Raw genomic sequence first — 17,234 nt, 5'->3', positions numbered from 1 at the left:
GATTGATCAGAAAGGAAAGCGGATGATCTTGAAGCAAAAACATCATTTGTATCATTTATAATAGATCGTTTGTTATTATTTGTTAATAGACAGGATTACAGAGTGAGACTATAACTCTTACTATTCGGTGCTGTCTGGCGAATTCTACCTATTACAAATGATGTTTCACTTCAAGGTCATCCCCCTTCTTTTCATCGTCAGGCTTTAGTGACCAGCGCTTCAGAGTGCTTCAGTAGTGGCCACTTCAAAGTTTATATTTAAAAAATACCATTCCAGGTTTCCCAATGGATTCAACGCTTGATGCACTTTTAAATCCATTGTGAGACCTGGAGTCCTATTTTTTTTTTTCACATATAAACTTGGAAGGGGCCAGTGTTTCAATAGTGGGTAAGGTGTCTTTACCTTAATTTATGTTTGATGAGACTGAATGATATTATTTTTAGACAGCCGTGTTATCTATAAAAAATAGTGTCTGTAACCTAAGATTTAGAAATCTCAATGTCTGATTAAACACCACAATTTTTAATGAAGGTTGTCTTCGATGCATAACAAGTTTTAAATTCTTTCTTAAACTCCACGACTTCAAATAATACACCATTTAGAGCAGTGGTTCCTAACCTTTTAAACGTTGCAACCTCTTTTTGGTAAGTTAAAAAACCCGTGATCTCATATGTGTATTTTGAGATAATATGTATTCAGAATTATGGTTGAAATCAGTAATAGATAACTAACATAATTATTAACATATATTTCAACTCAATCAAAATAATTGATATCAATTGATTTTATGGTTTATACATTTGCGGTAAATACAAATAATAAAAAGTCAATTACCTTAAATTTGAGAAAAGGAACCCATAATACAATTAACTGTTGTTAGAATAGAAAATCTATGACAACATTTGGAACAAAATTCTAACAACATACTTTTTATAACAAAATTAACCGCTGCAAAAGGGAGAAAAAAAGGATAGATCGGAGCACGTTTAAGCGTGGGGCACGTTTACGCAGTGCCCTATTTTCAAAACGAATTAAAACTGGAGAGCAAACAGTCATAATATATTGATGCTGCTCCCTAGCAAATATCCTCACAAGTGTTTGAGCATCAGTCGAGCTTGGGTCTAGCATGCAGAAAGAATAATGTGTTTTTTACCAAGTCGAGTAAATTTTGAGTTGAACGTTTTGAAGCTTATTGTGAATAAATAATACTTAGGTAAGAAAGTACAAATATAGACATTTGAGCACATTTTCGCACGTTTTCACTGTGTTTTACTTCTTAACGTGCCCTGACCCTTTTTTCGCTCCGAACTGTTTTAAACTTTATAGTATTTTCAGGTTATTTACTTTTGAAAATCACCATTTAATTTTCAGTTGACTTACAAATTCGTATCTTATAGCTTACAATCAGGCAGTCTTCATGCCCGTTCAGCTTTTATTTCATACACTATTCAGTCTGTAATAAATTTGCTTTTTTTTAACGATGGTAAGACGTTATGTACAAAACACTAAAATAGCCACGTTAGGTGTCAAACTAAATATGAGTAAACGTTCCCCGTGCCTGGGGAAAGTTTACTCAACCGACATGGATTCAAAAATATATTTTTTAGCTGTTAAAAACACAGATTGAGCAACTACTGAATATACCAGTTTTGACTACATTAGCTGCTTCATAAATCCGCAATGTCTAAAATTTCCTAAGTTAAAACATAAAATTACGAAAATTCATTGAAGAAAATCCGCGTAAACGTACCCCGGTCCCTACCCAACTGCTTAATATCAAGTATTTTAAAAGCAAGAATAATGCCATGACCTACAAGAAATGTTTCACGACCCCAATCGGGGGGTCGCAACCCACAGCCTGATCAGAGGAAAATATCTAGAGAATTAAAATAAAAAATATTGCCAATTTTCCCAAGTGAACGAAGTTTTAACTAAGCAATTACAAATTTCCACAGTTATGCAAATGAACGGCATCCTTATTACGGCTTAAAACGAAGTCCTGTCCTTTATCGAACAGCTATTCTTTTACTGAGAAAAATAATTGCCCATATTGTCGGACTTTGGAGTCATTAAAAAGCCAAACAAAGCTTAAAGAAGGCATAAACAAGCAGATTCCCATTTTCACTTTGGAGGGCAAGTGACGCAACAATGCGCAATTCAACGAATTCAAGCAGACGCGCAGACTCCTTAATCCATCGACTCCAGACAAATCGTTGAAGATTTTAGGCCATGGAGAAGTTTATGGGCAAACGTGCTTCTTCCCTGTTGCATCAGCTACTGCAGTGATTGCAGTTCGGTTTGTTTTGGGAACATCACCGGAGAGCAACTGCAGTTCAGAATGAAATTCATATGCAAATAAGATGAAGATTTTTACTTTTAAAATACATATTTCTAGAATATGATAATTAAAGTAAATATACTCAGCCTCATTATTCAACTCATTTTTCAGTTCTTACAATGATTTTGTCATTAAAATGGGCTGTATTTTCTGTAGCGATTTCATTTACGTCGCATATTTAACATTATTGCTGTCTTTAAAAGAGATAGTAAATAATTTGTAAAACTATTCATTTCCTAATCTTATACGAATCACAAGTTAGGAGGGGAAAAAAACTTCGGTTTGTTTTCTTTTTCCACAGTATGATTTCATTCAAACTCACATGAAACAAAAGTACAAACGGTTAAAAAGTTTTATTTACACTTGCTGAAAAAAATAGATTAATGCAAAAATTACATTGAATACATTAAAAATTTATAGAAGTTTTTATAATATTTGACTGTAAATTTCTGTGAGCAATATCCTATAACCAAACCATGGAGAGATAGCGGGTGAAATCGAAGGGGAAACTGACCACTTCAGTTTGTAAAAAGTAGGATCAGCGAGATCACGCGGCTTTACTGCTCACGCATTCTCGCTGATTTCACCTGTTGTAAACTGAAGTGGTCTTTTTTCGCTTCCAGTTCTCCCGCCATCTCTCCGTAGTCGAGTGTTAACGGGAAAGCATCTGAAAAACACTTAAAAAATTGCATTTTTTCAGCTGGAACCAAAAATATAAATATTCATCGCTAAAAAGACTCAATTGTTTTCTAAGAAAAAAAATGCAATTCAAAATTTGTTCATAGTTATTGGGCATTTTATTTATGAAAATCCCCACACCCAAGTTCCTGTCGCTTTAATTAACTGATTTGTTATGAGCCTGCTTTGTGAAGTTTCTGGATTTGTATATTCACAAGAAAAACATAAGATCAAACTCAGTGAAACTTCAGACCAGAGGTGAGGAATCTGCGCCCTCTGTGAGTTTCTTGTGAGGTCTTTATAAAAATCAGCTCTTGTATTAACTAATACTTTCTACAATTGCTCTCTTACTCAAATAAATCTTCAGAACACATTCCCGACCCAGCAAAACTGTTGAATCAGCAAAAAGGCGAAAATAAAATTTTTGATGAATATGTAAGTGTCCAAATGTGTTTAATGCAGGACTACAGTAGAACCTCGCTTATCCGGCCACCGTTTATCCAGATAAAATTTGCAGAGTCAAATATATATATATATATATATTAACTTAAAAAATATTTTTAAATTATGATAGCAAGAAGGGGATTAAAAAAACCCGCCAAATATTCGGTTCTTGTTTTGATTAAACGCACAAATCTTGCATTGAACGTACAATAGAGTATAGAACTAATCTAACAAACAATATAACGTGCTTGGAGCGTCAGTCCGACATCACTGCAGCTGAACTATAAATGATAAAACATTTGCGATAAACTGTACTAGGTAGTTTTGTTACGAAGCAATGTTTTTTGCTGTAATAAAAGATAAGTATGCTTAGTTAAGAATGTGTTTTGCTTATAACCCGGATTATCGGAATTTTCGTTTATCCGTATTGCCTTTTGTCTAAGTCAGTCCAGGTAAATGAAGATTTTGACAGATGTATTCCTGTTGTGAAACTAGTTACTTGAATCACATTTGGTAGAAATATCTGAGGCTTCCACGAAACCACAAACAGAGTTATTTGAGTTTAAGGAAGATAGTATCACTTAAAAATTCTTTTTTGAGAGTGGAAGGGAGAGGATAAGGGTGACACTTTGTGATAAAGGAGGGAGGGAGGTCAAATGGGCTAAAAATGTGTGATATCATTAATGGAAAGCCCCCATTTGGAAATCTACGAAAAACTATGTTGTTCATTACATTCTGGTTAAATGTAATCTTTTATCAGTGTAATGCTCATATATGATTTAGAGAGACAACTGAAAGTACGCAGCAACATCAACCAGGGTCTGATTAAGGCACAGGCCAACTAGGCCTGGGCCAGGGGCCCCATCTTCCTAAGGGGCCCCAAATTTTTAAAAAAACTTATGCATAGCATTGAAGAATCATGTATTTTTGTGAAAATAATTAAAAAAAATCGTCTTTTAAATAAATGTTAAACATTATTTTCCATTGACTTAAAGTGATAGAATAGAGAGGGGCCCTCTAAAGCATTGTGGGCCTAGGGCCTCACTTTTAGTCAATCGGGCTCTAACATCAACGCTCTATAAAATGCAAATTTCGTGCATGCAATACGCGAACATCAGTACGCAAACAACAGTAAAATACCTGCGCTTGTAAATGAACCAATTACGTGCGAGTAAATCAGAAAGCTGAAACATCTTTAAGAGAAAGAAAATAAGCTTAAAATGTTTGCCAAGGAGATACAAACACGCAAGGGCATCGGAAGCTAGAGCGGATATTATCGATTGAAAACGGAGGATTCTCGGTATGTTCAGTTAATTACAAAGTCAAACAAAACCTTCTCAGAACATCAAACAGAGAAACTGTTCTTTTCACTTTTGCGATGTTACTGACAGCTGTTAGCCTTTTCGTAATTTGTTGGAATTTTCAAACTAACGTAATTTTTGTCGTTTTCAACGTAAATTAACTTTTGTGCAGAATTAAATTTTACCGCGGGGTAATTGGTGTGACCTTGCGGCATGTGAAAGCACTGCAGAGTAAAATTTGTTAATTTAATTTAATTTATGATATGCAGTTGCTTAATGAGAGGTGTCGAAGCTGAACCATTGGTACATGGGTCATTTTCCCTAAACAGCGCAATTTGGACAGGGCAAGGAATGGCATTCACTGTGCCAGGGGAATGACACTTAGAGGAAATAATGTGCTTTACTGACGATATTATAATTTATGTAGGAAAAGGAAACACTACTTTTATGAAATTGAAAAAGATCCAATGTCGTGGTGTCCAAAAAGTAGTTATTGTGGTTATTTGTTTCCCTTACATTTTACAGGGAAAGGACGACAGGGGAATGAGAAAAATTAAAGTTAACTTATATATTGTCATAACTGCAAACAACAAATATCAATGTCACTTAAAGTAAGGGGGGAAACTCTATACAAACAAAAGTCAATCATTCATTGAGCGATTATTACAAAATTAAATGAATTATCAAAGACAGGGTAATGACAGTCATTAAAGATACTTATCAAGATTTAACTTGAGATCACCCGAATAATACTCGACAACGTTTATTTATTCAAAAAGAACTAATTAAGATTATTTCTATGATGAGACCAGAATTCAAAGATTAAATTATGAGTTAATACAACTATTACCAGGTGTGAGAAACGTTCATTCCATTCCTCGATAGGGGAATGACAAAAAATCAAAGGACATTTTTTACTATTTTTTTTTAAATAGTGCAAACCTTGAAAAGTTTTTATTTTTCTATTTTACAACATTGCATAACACTTGTTAAGAGGTTAAACAACAATTTCTGTACAAATATGCATGACTTCCTGAATCTTTAGAGCTGATTTTGCTTTAAGGTGGAGGTAGGGACACACAGGGGGAATGACATTTATCCTATCAAAAAATTATTTAAATGTATAATAATAATAGAGTGTTTGTTTAAACTTATTTTACAAACATAAAAAACATGTTGTTAAAGCATTCTAGCGTCAGTTTTATTTCTATACTAGTTAGTTTGTTATTTTTGGAGCAAGGACAAGAATTTAGCAGTTTAGAGAAAATGACCCACATGCTTTTGTCAATAAGGAAGGTTTGTCATCAAAAGCTTCAGAGAAAGTCTCAGTCTTTCTTTAAAAGTAAAATAAACAACACATATTTAGCTCGAGACAATATTTCAGAAATGAGGTTTCAATTATTGAAGTAATTTTTCAAGAAATTGCCTTCTAAATCTTAAGAAACGGACCTATTTCTTTTTAATTTTTGATATCTGTGAACCAATTTATGAACTTAAACTCAATACCAGATCTAAAATGTGGGCAGTAACTTTTTTTCCAAAGGGAAATCACGCTTGTTGCATTCAATTCTTCAGAAAAATCATTCATCTATTCCATTAATTTCTGTGCGCGTCTGTCTGTGTAACCATATTTCCTCCGGATTGATAATGTCTACCAGGTTCGTTACTGGTACCGTTGGATGCAGGAGATCCAGAGAAAGCCATTCCGCATTGTCTTACCCCTCTAAACCTTAAGGGGTCGGTCATCCAGGTGTAAAAACGAAGTACGTACGAAACGAAATGGGGTTCTAAACTATAACCCCATTTCCTCCGGACTGTCAATGCCTACCAGATCATTGCTGGCATCATTAGACACATAACATCCATATAAAGCCATTCCTTTCTGTCTGATCCCTCTAAACCTTGAAGGACCGGAATTGAGGGATCGGACATTCAGTCCTGGGGACATCCTGGGGATATCCTGAGGACATCCAGGGGAAAAAGCATTTAAATCGCTAATTGACACCACAGATGGCATTGAGTCACCTAAGATGGTGAACGGGGGCGTGCAAACGAAGCGAGTAGTGTGTGGAGCCAATTGGCCCACGTTAAGTCTTTATATTTGTTTGGTTGATCATAAGTTATATCTCACTGAACCGAACGTCAACAACTGAGTTAAAATTGAACCAAATATTTTACAACAACAAATTAAATTATTAACAACACTTCACTTGCTAAAAATCCTACTAATAAAAACTTTATTTGCAACACCATCCCCCATCAACAAAGACCTTCGCGAATTTTTCTTTTTCCTTTTTTTTTTGAAAAATTATTTCATTAGCAACTAAGTAAATCTCGATGTTTTTCAGAAATGGACCATGTCTTGGGTAATCATTCTATTCGAGATAACATTTTATGAAAAGAAATATCAGCAGTAACATTCCGTATTTCGACAAATCATTGAGCGTGCTCGAAGTTAGAGCATGATGTTGATGGCTATTCATCAGCAACTAAGTAGTACGTGTTATTGTTGTTGTGGCTTATTCCCCATGATCTAGTCGAAGCTAGACCAGATCCAAGAGTTGATGTATCGTTTAAAAGGTCGTACACTAAAAGCGGATTAGTCATTAGATCTTTTTATATGTCAGTCCCAAACAAACAAGAAGATGGGAAGGAGAAGCCTCAGCTGAAGCACATTTAGTGCAGGTCTGAAAGCTTTTCTCTCCGCATGTAAAATAAGGTTCTTAGTATGTCCACTCTTGAGTCTGCTGATCTTGACCTGGATGGTTCTATCCGCGCCAAGAGCAAGGGTGCTGTCTGCGGATTTTTCAAAATACCAGGAGTGAAGTGGAGGCATCTTAAACAGATTCCTATAGGACGTCCTTAAACTTTGAACGTATGTCAGATGATGAAGTAGTATGTGCATAATCATTGACTCGGTTATTTAAGCTATAAAGCTAGTAGTCACCCAAATTGCTTCTGTTAGATGGAAAGTTATCAATGGAATTCCATTGATTTTTTACTTCCTTTTACAAAAAAAGGAAGTATTGTATTAGCGAAAAAAATTTCACTCAAAAATTGACCTTAATTTCCATTTTACTCACCCCCGAATGAATATTAAGTTTTTTTTTTCCACTCGACCACACGTGGATAAGTCGCCTAAGAACATATAGACACGCGAAATATCCATAATGGCAACGATTCCCGAGTTAATTACAACGAATTTTCTCGTGACATCTGTATGTACGTACGTATGTATGTATGTATGTATGTGCGTATGTGCGGATGTACTTATGTATGTCGCATAACTTAAGAACGGAATGCCCTAGAAAGTTGAAATTTTGTACGTAGACTCTTAGTGGGATCTAGTTGTGCACCTCAGTGACCACAGTAGCACATCTCAAAAAAGAAATCATGGTTTTTCATAAAGCTGCTTTTTACTGATTTATTCTGTATATATATTTTTAGGCATTAATTTTTGTAAATTTTATGTGGCCGAGCAGAAAATTAAAAAATTCATCTCGAAAAAATATTTCGCGAGGCTTAAATTTTCTTCATACGATCTGCTAGCGAAAATCGCGAAAATTAGAGCCTCGCATTAATGTAAATAAGCGTTCTTAGAGAACTACAATATACGCAAAAAAATTATGATGTTGTTTGATGTTTCATTTTTGTAGTCGAAATTAAGATTAAAAAATTATTGTTGATTTAATTTTTTTTTCAACTGAGCAATTTTAAACGATGAGCCACTACTGATATTTTGCTACATGATACCACGCATCAGTTACGTAAGCCATTTTTGCTGAATGAATATTAAACTTAAAATTTTAATCTTTTTCAACTATGGTCGCACTTAAATAATACTGAAGGGAAAGTTACGTCATTTAGTCCGAAAATCGTGTTTCATGAATCTGGTCAAATAATTTCATCAAAGCTATATATATATACATATTATATATATATATATATATATATATATATATATATATATATATATATATATATATATATATATATATATATATATATATATATATATATATATATATATATATATATATATATATATATATATATATATATAAAGAATGTAAAATAATAAATAAATAAATTAAAATAAAAAAATAAATTACAAAAATGTTATTCTACATATTATTTACGTTTAATAGATTTTTTCGCTTTGTCATATAATTTCTATTTAACCTCAATAGGGTACCCCTCTTAGGTATAAGAGTACAATTTTTAAAATTTATTTCTTTCAAACGCAAAGCAAACATGATGGAATACGAAAGCTGGCAAAACTTCAAATTGAAAGAGCTTACAAATACAAGAACCTCTACCAATGATTAAATCAATGTGACCTGAAACTAAGAAAACTTTTACCCCAATAATCAAGAAAGGTTAAAGATTTTTTTTCAATGATAAAAACATTTTCGGGCGAAAGCTCAAGATTAATACGGGGAAGAAATCACAAAGCAAAAAAAAAAAATAATAATTGCAGTATCAATTGAAAATGAGATTAAATCTTTCGCAATTCGTTTCACAGCCGTGTTAAATAAATTAGCCCTGAAAGAAAGTAATAGGGGAGGTCTGAAATTGAATTATTAAAGAAATCACGGCTCGGCGCAATTTAAACTTTATGTTTGAAAAATGTTTCGTCCGATTTTATTTTTGTATTTGAAATGAGAGTTTGTTCCATGCTTTGTTAAATTTAATAATACAAAATTGCAAGCGATTGTTATAAGAAATGACAAGATCAAAGTTTCTTTGCTTTAGATTTTGTCATTTTGTATTTTTATTTATGTAAGTGCAATTTGTTAAAACATTTTCCATTTCAGTGTAAATACTGAGGAACTAGCTAGTTTGTTTTTGCAAAGATAAATGCAAAAAGAAATAATGTAAATAAAACAATAAGACTACAGTGTGTCTTGAAAAAGACTGACTGTGTTCAAAAATTTATAACAGGAAAATGGTTAATGATGAAAAAATAATTTTTGCAGAAAACTCATGTGATGGGCCGTAAGTTTCGTCCCACAGAGCTCCAAATTTTAGTTCAAGAATTTTCCAATAGACGGGGTTGCAGATTGCAAGACCATAAATCAAAGAAAGACAGAAAATTACATCACAGTTTTCCGAAAAATGTTTTTAATATATATATATATATATAAACAAAAAAAAAAATTGAATTTTGGCATTTTGAATTCAAATTATGTTTTTCGCAATCACGTGTGCGTGTGTATGTAGGCGTGTGTGTTTGTGTCTGTGTGCAAGCATGAATCTGTGGGCATGTGTGTGTGTGTAGGTATGTGTATGTGTGTATATGTGTGTGTGTAGGTATGCATGTATGCGTGTGTGTGTAGGATATGGACGCAACCTGGAGACGGCTTTCGCTAGAGGAGCAGCATCGTGAGGCCGGTTGACGGTGGTGTTGCAGAGGGAGGCGGGGGGAAAAAAATCAAAGGACGCCAAAACAGTCAAATGAGAACAACAAGCAATGTGATTGCTCAAAAAAGCTCAAAAAGTCTGCCACCGGCAGCAACCACATGTCGCAATAGGAGGAAAAATTGATGAATTTCAATAATTCTTTTTTGACAGAAGCTCACAATCTGCAGCGCCATCTATTGAACATATTTTGAACTAAAACTTGAATCGGGGGGGGGGGGGGGTATTATGGTCCACCACATGAATTTTCTGTAAGACTTTGATGTTTTTTTTTAATCATTAACCGTTTTCCTGTTATAATTTTTTGACGTTAGCCTGTCTATTTCAGGACACCCTGTACCTGTCACATTGCATAGTTACGTCAAAACATATTATTTAACTATGCCGGAAAATTAACTTATGTAGTTGAGTTGTGTGTACTAAAATTGAAACACAGAAAACATAATAAATTACTGCTCGATTACGATTTTCTGATATAGTGCACAAAACCAACTTAATTTTTCTTTATAATAGGGCTGCCTTCTTGGCTATAATTAAGCACACCTAGTGCGATCATCGATCTAGCATCCACTCTTTCAACTATCTGCGGATGCCATTACCACGATAATTTCGCCTCCCAGTTGCCCCACCAGATGGAGGCTTATGGGCTCTTTTCGATGCGAAACTGTACTTGGTTTTTAAGTTCGGCCAAGTGTACTCAAAGCCAAATTCGTACTCGAGCGATCTCGTACGATATGGACGCTGTTGATTTCCTGAATCTTGAAAATCCACTGACCGCAGCCAGGTTAGAACTGACGCACAGTGGGGCCAAATCCCGAAAAGCTGGCCAAAACCTCAAAAATGAAAATTTGATTCGGGAAATTTTGACTTGTGGGATGGATAGAGGGATAACTGCTGCCATAAATTTCAAAAGGACAAGGGTCTATCCTCAAACCTGTGATTGTGCCCTTTAGTTGAAAGTTAACTTTCGTGCAGAGCGCAAGCGTGTCGCTAGAACGTAACGAAAATAAGGCTATATTATAAAGTCTATAATTTTAAAGTGAAGCTTCCAAATTTTAATCTACAACATGGAAACGATTTCTGGAGGTATGTAGAAAATGTTTTTACATTGATATGATAGAAATTTCATTTGTATCCTGTTAAAATAAATTAAAATTCTTTGCCCGGACAAAAGCGAAATAATGGTAGAGATTTCGATTTTCAACTAGATGAAAAGTTATATATAACGCCATATAACGCTAAGATTCAAGTTTAGGGCTTCAGTTCACTCTTTTATCTTACGAAATTCGTAAACATTAACTGCCATTAGCTGCCTAATATGTTATTAAGCGCTATGTTAATTAAGCGCTTTTACGTGATTCTGCAGGTTGTTTCAAGTGACCATGAGATAGATTGTGAAAAGTTTTAAGTATATACAGTAGAAACTGCAAAGAAATTTGTCGACTTATATCCGTGGTATTACATGCGTACCAACTAGTCAATTATCAGAAGATGGGCAAGAAAGCAGAAACAAAGATACTTAGATATTGCGAAGATTTTCGCGAAAATGCTCGAGAGTTAAATTTATGGAAGATATTTTCAATCGGCTCATGATATCTTCTGATCCGTATATTTCCAGCATTAGAAAATTGCCAAATAAAAAAAATTACGGAACTTATCATCCCAGGAAGTTGTAGAATTACTACTTTCTCTTACAGTAATCATTACAACAAGAACGCGAACGGAAGCTCTACATTGACACAGATTCGGAAACAGATTTTGATTTTAACATGAATTCCGAATCTGAAATTGATTGTAACTAATTGATTGATAAAATGTATTTCATTTTCCAGTATAATAGTGGATTATTTGATTCTTTATTCTCATTCTTTTTTTCTTTCTTTATTACTTTTTTTAAAAATATTTTTAATTCCTTAATTTCAAAATATTTTTTTATATAATAAATAAAATATTTTCTTTTTGCATCAGATATAGATTATTATAATCTGCGACTTCGAAAACCACCATATATTAATATTTATAAAATCCTTGTATATTTTTCACATATGCGTTCATCATATTGGATCCGCTATTTTGTTTACAGTAATTTTGACTTCAGATTTATAATCAGCGACCTTAAAAAACCTTATTTACTGATTTTTGCACAAATCTAAGTTTATTTGAAGTTTTAACCAGCTTTTCGGGATTTGGCCCCACTGTGTGACGTTGTGGGGCGTTTGAGGGCTAACGCTCACCTACTAAACCGCTCTGTCGGCAAATTAGCTTAATTTATTATTAAATTCAAATCGGAAAGCCTTTGTCAACTATAAAATAAAAGTTGAGACATTGTTGTCTTTTTTTTTGTTTGGAAAACGTGGACGAAGCAAATGAAGTGGAAAATTCACTCACTTGAATCTCCTGTGATTCCCTTGCGCTGCGACTACGTCATCGGGAGGAGAGGCAACCACGGCTAATTCTGCTAACAGAAGAAGATGAACTAAAGTTTGATGAACATGATTGATACGCTGACGCCACGGAGTCGAAGCCGTAGTTCTTCGAAACGTATTGCCAGAACTGAGAGAGAGGCCAAGTTCGACCAGGAATCTGGAAAACGAAACAATATTTTCTTTTACAGCCATTAAAATATGATGAAAATATCTTTATCATACAATTATTATTAATTAAAGGCACGGGGCACGGCCGGAAATTTCAAAGTAATATGCGGAATCACATATATATATATATATATATAATTCCCAATTCACTGATCGAGTAACGGTGACACGCTGACGTCACCAACAATGAAATTCACGTCATAGCATGATAATTTGATAATATTTTCTGGCATGTTTGACATGCAAGGCAATACTTGATTTTGACAAGGCTAAATTAGATCAAGTAACTTAACTGTTTTAGTGGTAAGACTGTCATTTTAGGAGAATGAAACAACAAAAAAAGTGGCCAACAATGAACGCTATCTACTGGAGTTTAGGGTTAATCCTCTGGAGTTAGGGTTGACATTTCAACGATCAAAATATCAGCAAACAGACAATAGCTTCGTTCAAATGTAGAAGCAATTTTCACCCATCATACCTTGACGAGCGATTTTCTAGCACTTTATAATATTGTTTTCCACCTTTTTTTTTGTCCATGTATTTACATGTATTATATGGTATTTTCTAACTTGTTCTTGCCGAGTTTTACATCTAATGTGTCGATGTCTTCCTGGTGTTGAGGTAATAATCATTTACCTAAAAATGTAAATGTTTTCAACCTATATATGAAAAGACTAAGGAAAATACTGATGATGCTAAATGGAAATCAATGAATGTCGCAACAACTATTAAGAGCTAAAAGGAACATTTTTTTAATCAAAAAAGTAGTTTTTTTTTGTTTTATATTCTAAACAAATATATTTCTGAGGCTCCAAAAATGTTTAGATTTTGTTTTTATGATAATTAGAAACGAAGTTAGAGCCAATTAAGTACATCAGAAGTGATGTCGTAAGAACCGGAAGTTGAGCTTAAAGACCCCCCAAAAACCAGGAAAAAAAAAAGCTTTAAGAAAAGTACACATCTTGACAAATATAGTCAAAGATTGTATAAGCTACTAACATTGAGAATTTTACTCTCAAAAAATTATCCAAAATATAGATATTAAAATCTTAAAATGAGTTTTCTAAAAAAATACTTTTATCGATATTTTTATTTACGACAAATCTTCATAACTTGAAAAGTAATATAGCTATCAATCTGATTTTATTTCATTAATGTTTCTCAGATTGCTAGCTATGTTTTAAACTGTAATCTAAGCTCTATGTGAGTATTTAAAAACTTTACGGGTATTAAAACACTAAAAATTGAGGGTTTTTCGGAAGAAAATGTGTGAATTTCAATAGAATTGCCATACTTTTCTAAATTTTTGAAGTCTTATGAAGTTTTTAGTTCAAAACACAGGTAAGTAATATAGTAACTTACATTAGAAATGATTTTTGAATGTATTCAGTTAAAATGAGCTTAGAGCGCTTGTCGTAAACTGCAAAATTAGCTTAATTTTTGTTCTAATTTCCCATTTTTTTAAACATTTTATGAGAAAACATTTTTTTTTGCTTTCATTTTCCAACTTTGAAAAATCAGTTCTCTTCAATAAAAATTATACACAGTTAGATTATATTTAATTTTTTTTAAAGAAAAAAGTACTCCGAATGTAGGCAGATCCCTTAACTCATTCTTGGATTACCCTCTGTAAGAATCAAAATTCCCCCTATTGTTTTGTGTGACCCACGTTCTGAAACACTGTTTTTTAACAATACAAAGAATGTAAGACATGCAGCCAGGTATATTTACAATCAGATATAGAATCTGCTTGAGCAAAGATTCCCCAATTAAAAGATTGGTTAACAAATGATGACTTCATATTCATGAATGATTGAGCTCTGTGTCTTGAAGATATATCTGTGATCAAAGTTTTAAATGAAAAAAATATAAAATCACTTCCGCTGCACGGAAACCAAGTCATTGTAAAGAAATGATGAACGAATAAAACTTCACAAACAAGAATTGTATAACATAAAGACTCATCCAAATTTGGCATCATGACGAGGAAATACAAATAAAATGCCAAAAACTTATAAAAAGTATGACAAGACATTTCAAATCTTTAGTAAAAAACAAGGAGATGTACCCTGAATGAAATACACCGCCAGCTCAGTCAATTCCAGGCGATGACTGCAGTTTCGTGCTTATTAGCACTCATCAGCCCGGCATAGGAGTAACTGAGCTGGAGGTGGAAAACCTCTTAAGGAAGCCAAGAGTGCCAAGCAAACTGGTAGCAAATACAGAATTAGTACTGACCAGACGAGTGACCGAAGCAATGGTTCGGTTCAACTCAAATATTGAAGGCAAGGCTGGAATTGACTGAGCTGGCGGTGTATTTCATGTATTTCTGCCTTAGCCCTGGCTTTAGGGCGGTAACTTACTGAATGTACCCTCAATTCTTAGTGTATCAATATTTTTAAAATAAAGTATTATTTCCTCAACATAACAAGAGTTTACTATAGATTTCGCAATTATTCTAATAATTTTTACATCTCTGTACATACATCGACAGATAATGCGCAATGTGAACATTACAAAACTTTATATGCAAAAATAGAGATCCTGAAATTTCCCTTATAAAACTATTTAAAAACAAAATCATAAATTATCTACGTTTTATAGAAGAAAAAATAATTGATTTGTGTAGAAAATATAAGTAACTACATTTTTTTTAACAACAACTTATAATGGGAATTTTTAAAATAATTTTGATGAGGTGCGGTTAATTTTGCCCAATACTGCTGAATACGCGACGGCGTTCAACGCTAACTTATTCTGTTATGCTCAGTCTCTTTCCATTTGACTTAAAAAAAAAGGTATGTGGACCAACAGCGCAATTTTGTTACGTAAAATAGCAGTGTTTTAGAGTTAAACTCTACTGGGGTGTAAGACTCCATACCTCACCAGTTACAAGTCAATAAAAATGACGTGCATACAAGCAATAGCATTTGAAGATTGAATATAACCATTGCGTCTTCAGATTGATCGTACTCGTTCAAACAGCACCATTAAAATCGCATCGAACTGTCTGAAATGTTTTTTGCTACAAGATTCATTTTTTTTTGTTGCTAATGCCTCTTTATTTCCGGCATTTTTTTTTTTACTTACACGGCTAAAACGTGAGAACCAGACATGCTTGGCTGATGATCGCGAAACACCTGTTGTATAACTATATTACTTTCGTTCACTGTTGATCACTAATGATGCATCCAATAACAGCTCTCTCCAGTTCCTGAAGTCAAATCCATAACTTTAAAACGATATTCTAATTCTTACATTTTTATGAGAACACAGTAAGGGTGAATAGCATTTGGGAATGTTGGTAACTATAATACTCTCGATCAACTTAAGAAATTTGCCTGATATCAGGACCAAAAAAATAAGGCAATCAACGGAATCTGACAATCATTTATAGCTATGGAAAATTTAAAATAACAGAAATTTGATGTTGATATCTTGGAGTATATTATGGATACAATCTAAGAATTTATTTCAAGCTTTAGTGTTTCAGTTAAGAATTTATACTTAAATACAATAAACAATCAGAACACGAAATTTCATCCAATACAATATTTTTGTCTATACTAAACGAAGAACTTTTACAAAAGATGTATGATCGACAAATAAATAAATAAAATAAAAATTATAAATAAATAAATAAATGAAATATAAATAAATAAATAAATAAATGAAACATATATAAATAAATAAATAAAATAAAAATAAATAAATAAAAGAAAAGAAATGAAAATGAGAAAAAAAAGAAAGAAAGAAAAGAAAGAAAAGAAAACATATTCTCAGGATGAGTTTTAAAACATTTCATTCGTTTACTCTGATGCAATTATTTTATTACTGTAGAATACAAAGATTCTCACGAAGTAAAAACTAGATTTTTGCTTTATTATTTTTTCAATGTGGTTTAGGTCACAAATTTCTCGTTAACAAAAATATTTTCGTTCGAAATTAACGCTATCAGATAAAATCTTTCAATCAAATTAAGCAAATTTCACCCGGAATCATTTCGCTTTTACATGAGCAGTGAGGAAATATATTTCGACATTCATTAAAAAGCGAATTTAAGCACGAGGTTAGTTACGAATATAAAAGTAACACTGCACAATAAAAGCACACCTCATTAAAAATAACAAAAACGAAAATAAAAATAAGTTTTAGTAGTGAAGAAGTAAGAGCCTAATGAACACAGGATGTTAAAAGTTCCAGTAAAACCTCCAGGAAGAGTTTTATATATAATGAGCAAATTTATGAATCTTTTTCCACATCAAGAGTTTACCTCATTAAACTCGCTTTTAGCTTTCGGCCATCGCTTTTTATTTATCGATTTTTGAAAAATTGTTGAATGCCTTGTTGAAGTGCGAATTGAGGAATGCATTGTTTTAAACAGTTCGACCGGACGTTAGTTAAATACAAACCGGTTAAAATTTCTCGAGCTAAAGTTCGAAGGTTAGAAGTTTATTC

At 33.1% G+C, this 17,234-nt stretch overlaps 1 protein-coding gene across 1 annotated transcript in view; it reads right to left on the bottom strand.

Annotated features, from left to right (window-relative positions):
- The window catches only part of LOC129220418 (cadherin-like and PC-esterase domain-containing protein 1), a 285,857-nt gene that overhangs the window by 104,867 nt on the left and 163,756 nt on the right, over positions 1–17,234 (bottom strand). The window contains 2 exon segments of the mRNA XM_054854837.1: positions 12,571–12,683; positions 12,685–12,765. Of these exon segments, the coding sequence (XP_054710812.1) occupies positions 12,571–12,683; positions 12,685–12,765 (194 nt within the window).

This window comes from Uloborus diversus, chromosome 4 (assembly GCF_026930045.1).
Source record: "Uloborus diversus isolate 005 chromosome 4, Udiv.v.3.1, whole genome shotgun sequence".
NCBI lineage: Eukaryota > Metazoa > Arthropoda > Arachnida > Araneae > Uloboridae > Uloborus > Uloborus diversus.
The sequence above is the reverse complement of the archived record's forward strand: the minus strand, read 5'-3'. Positions and strand labels throughout refer to the sequence as shown.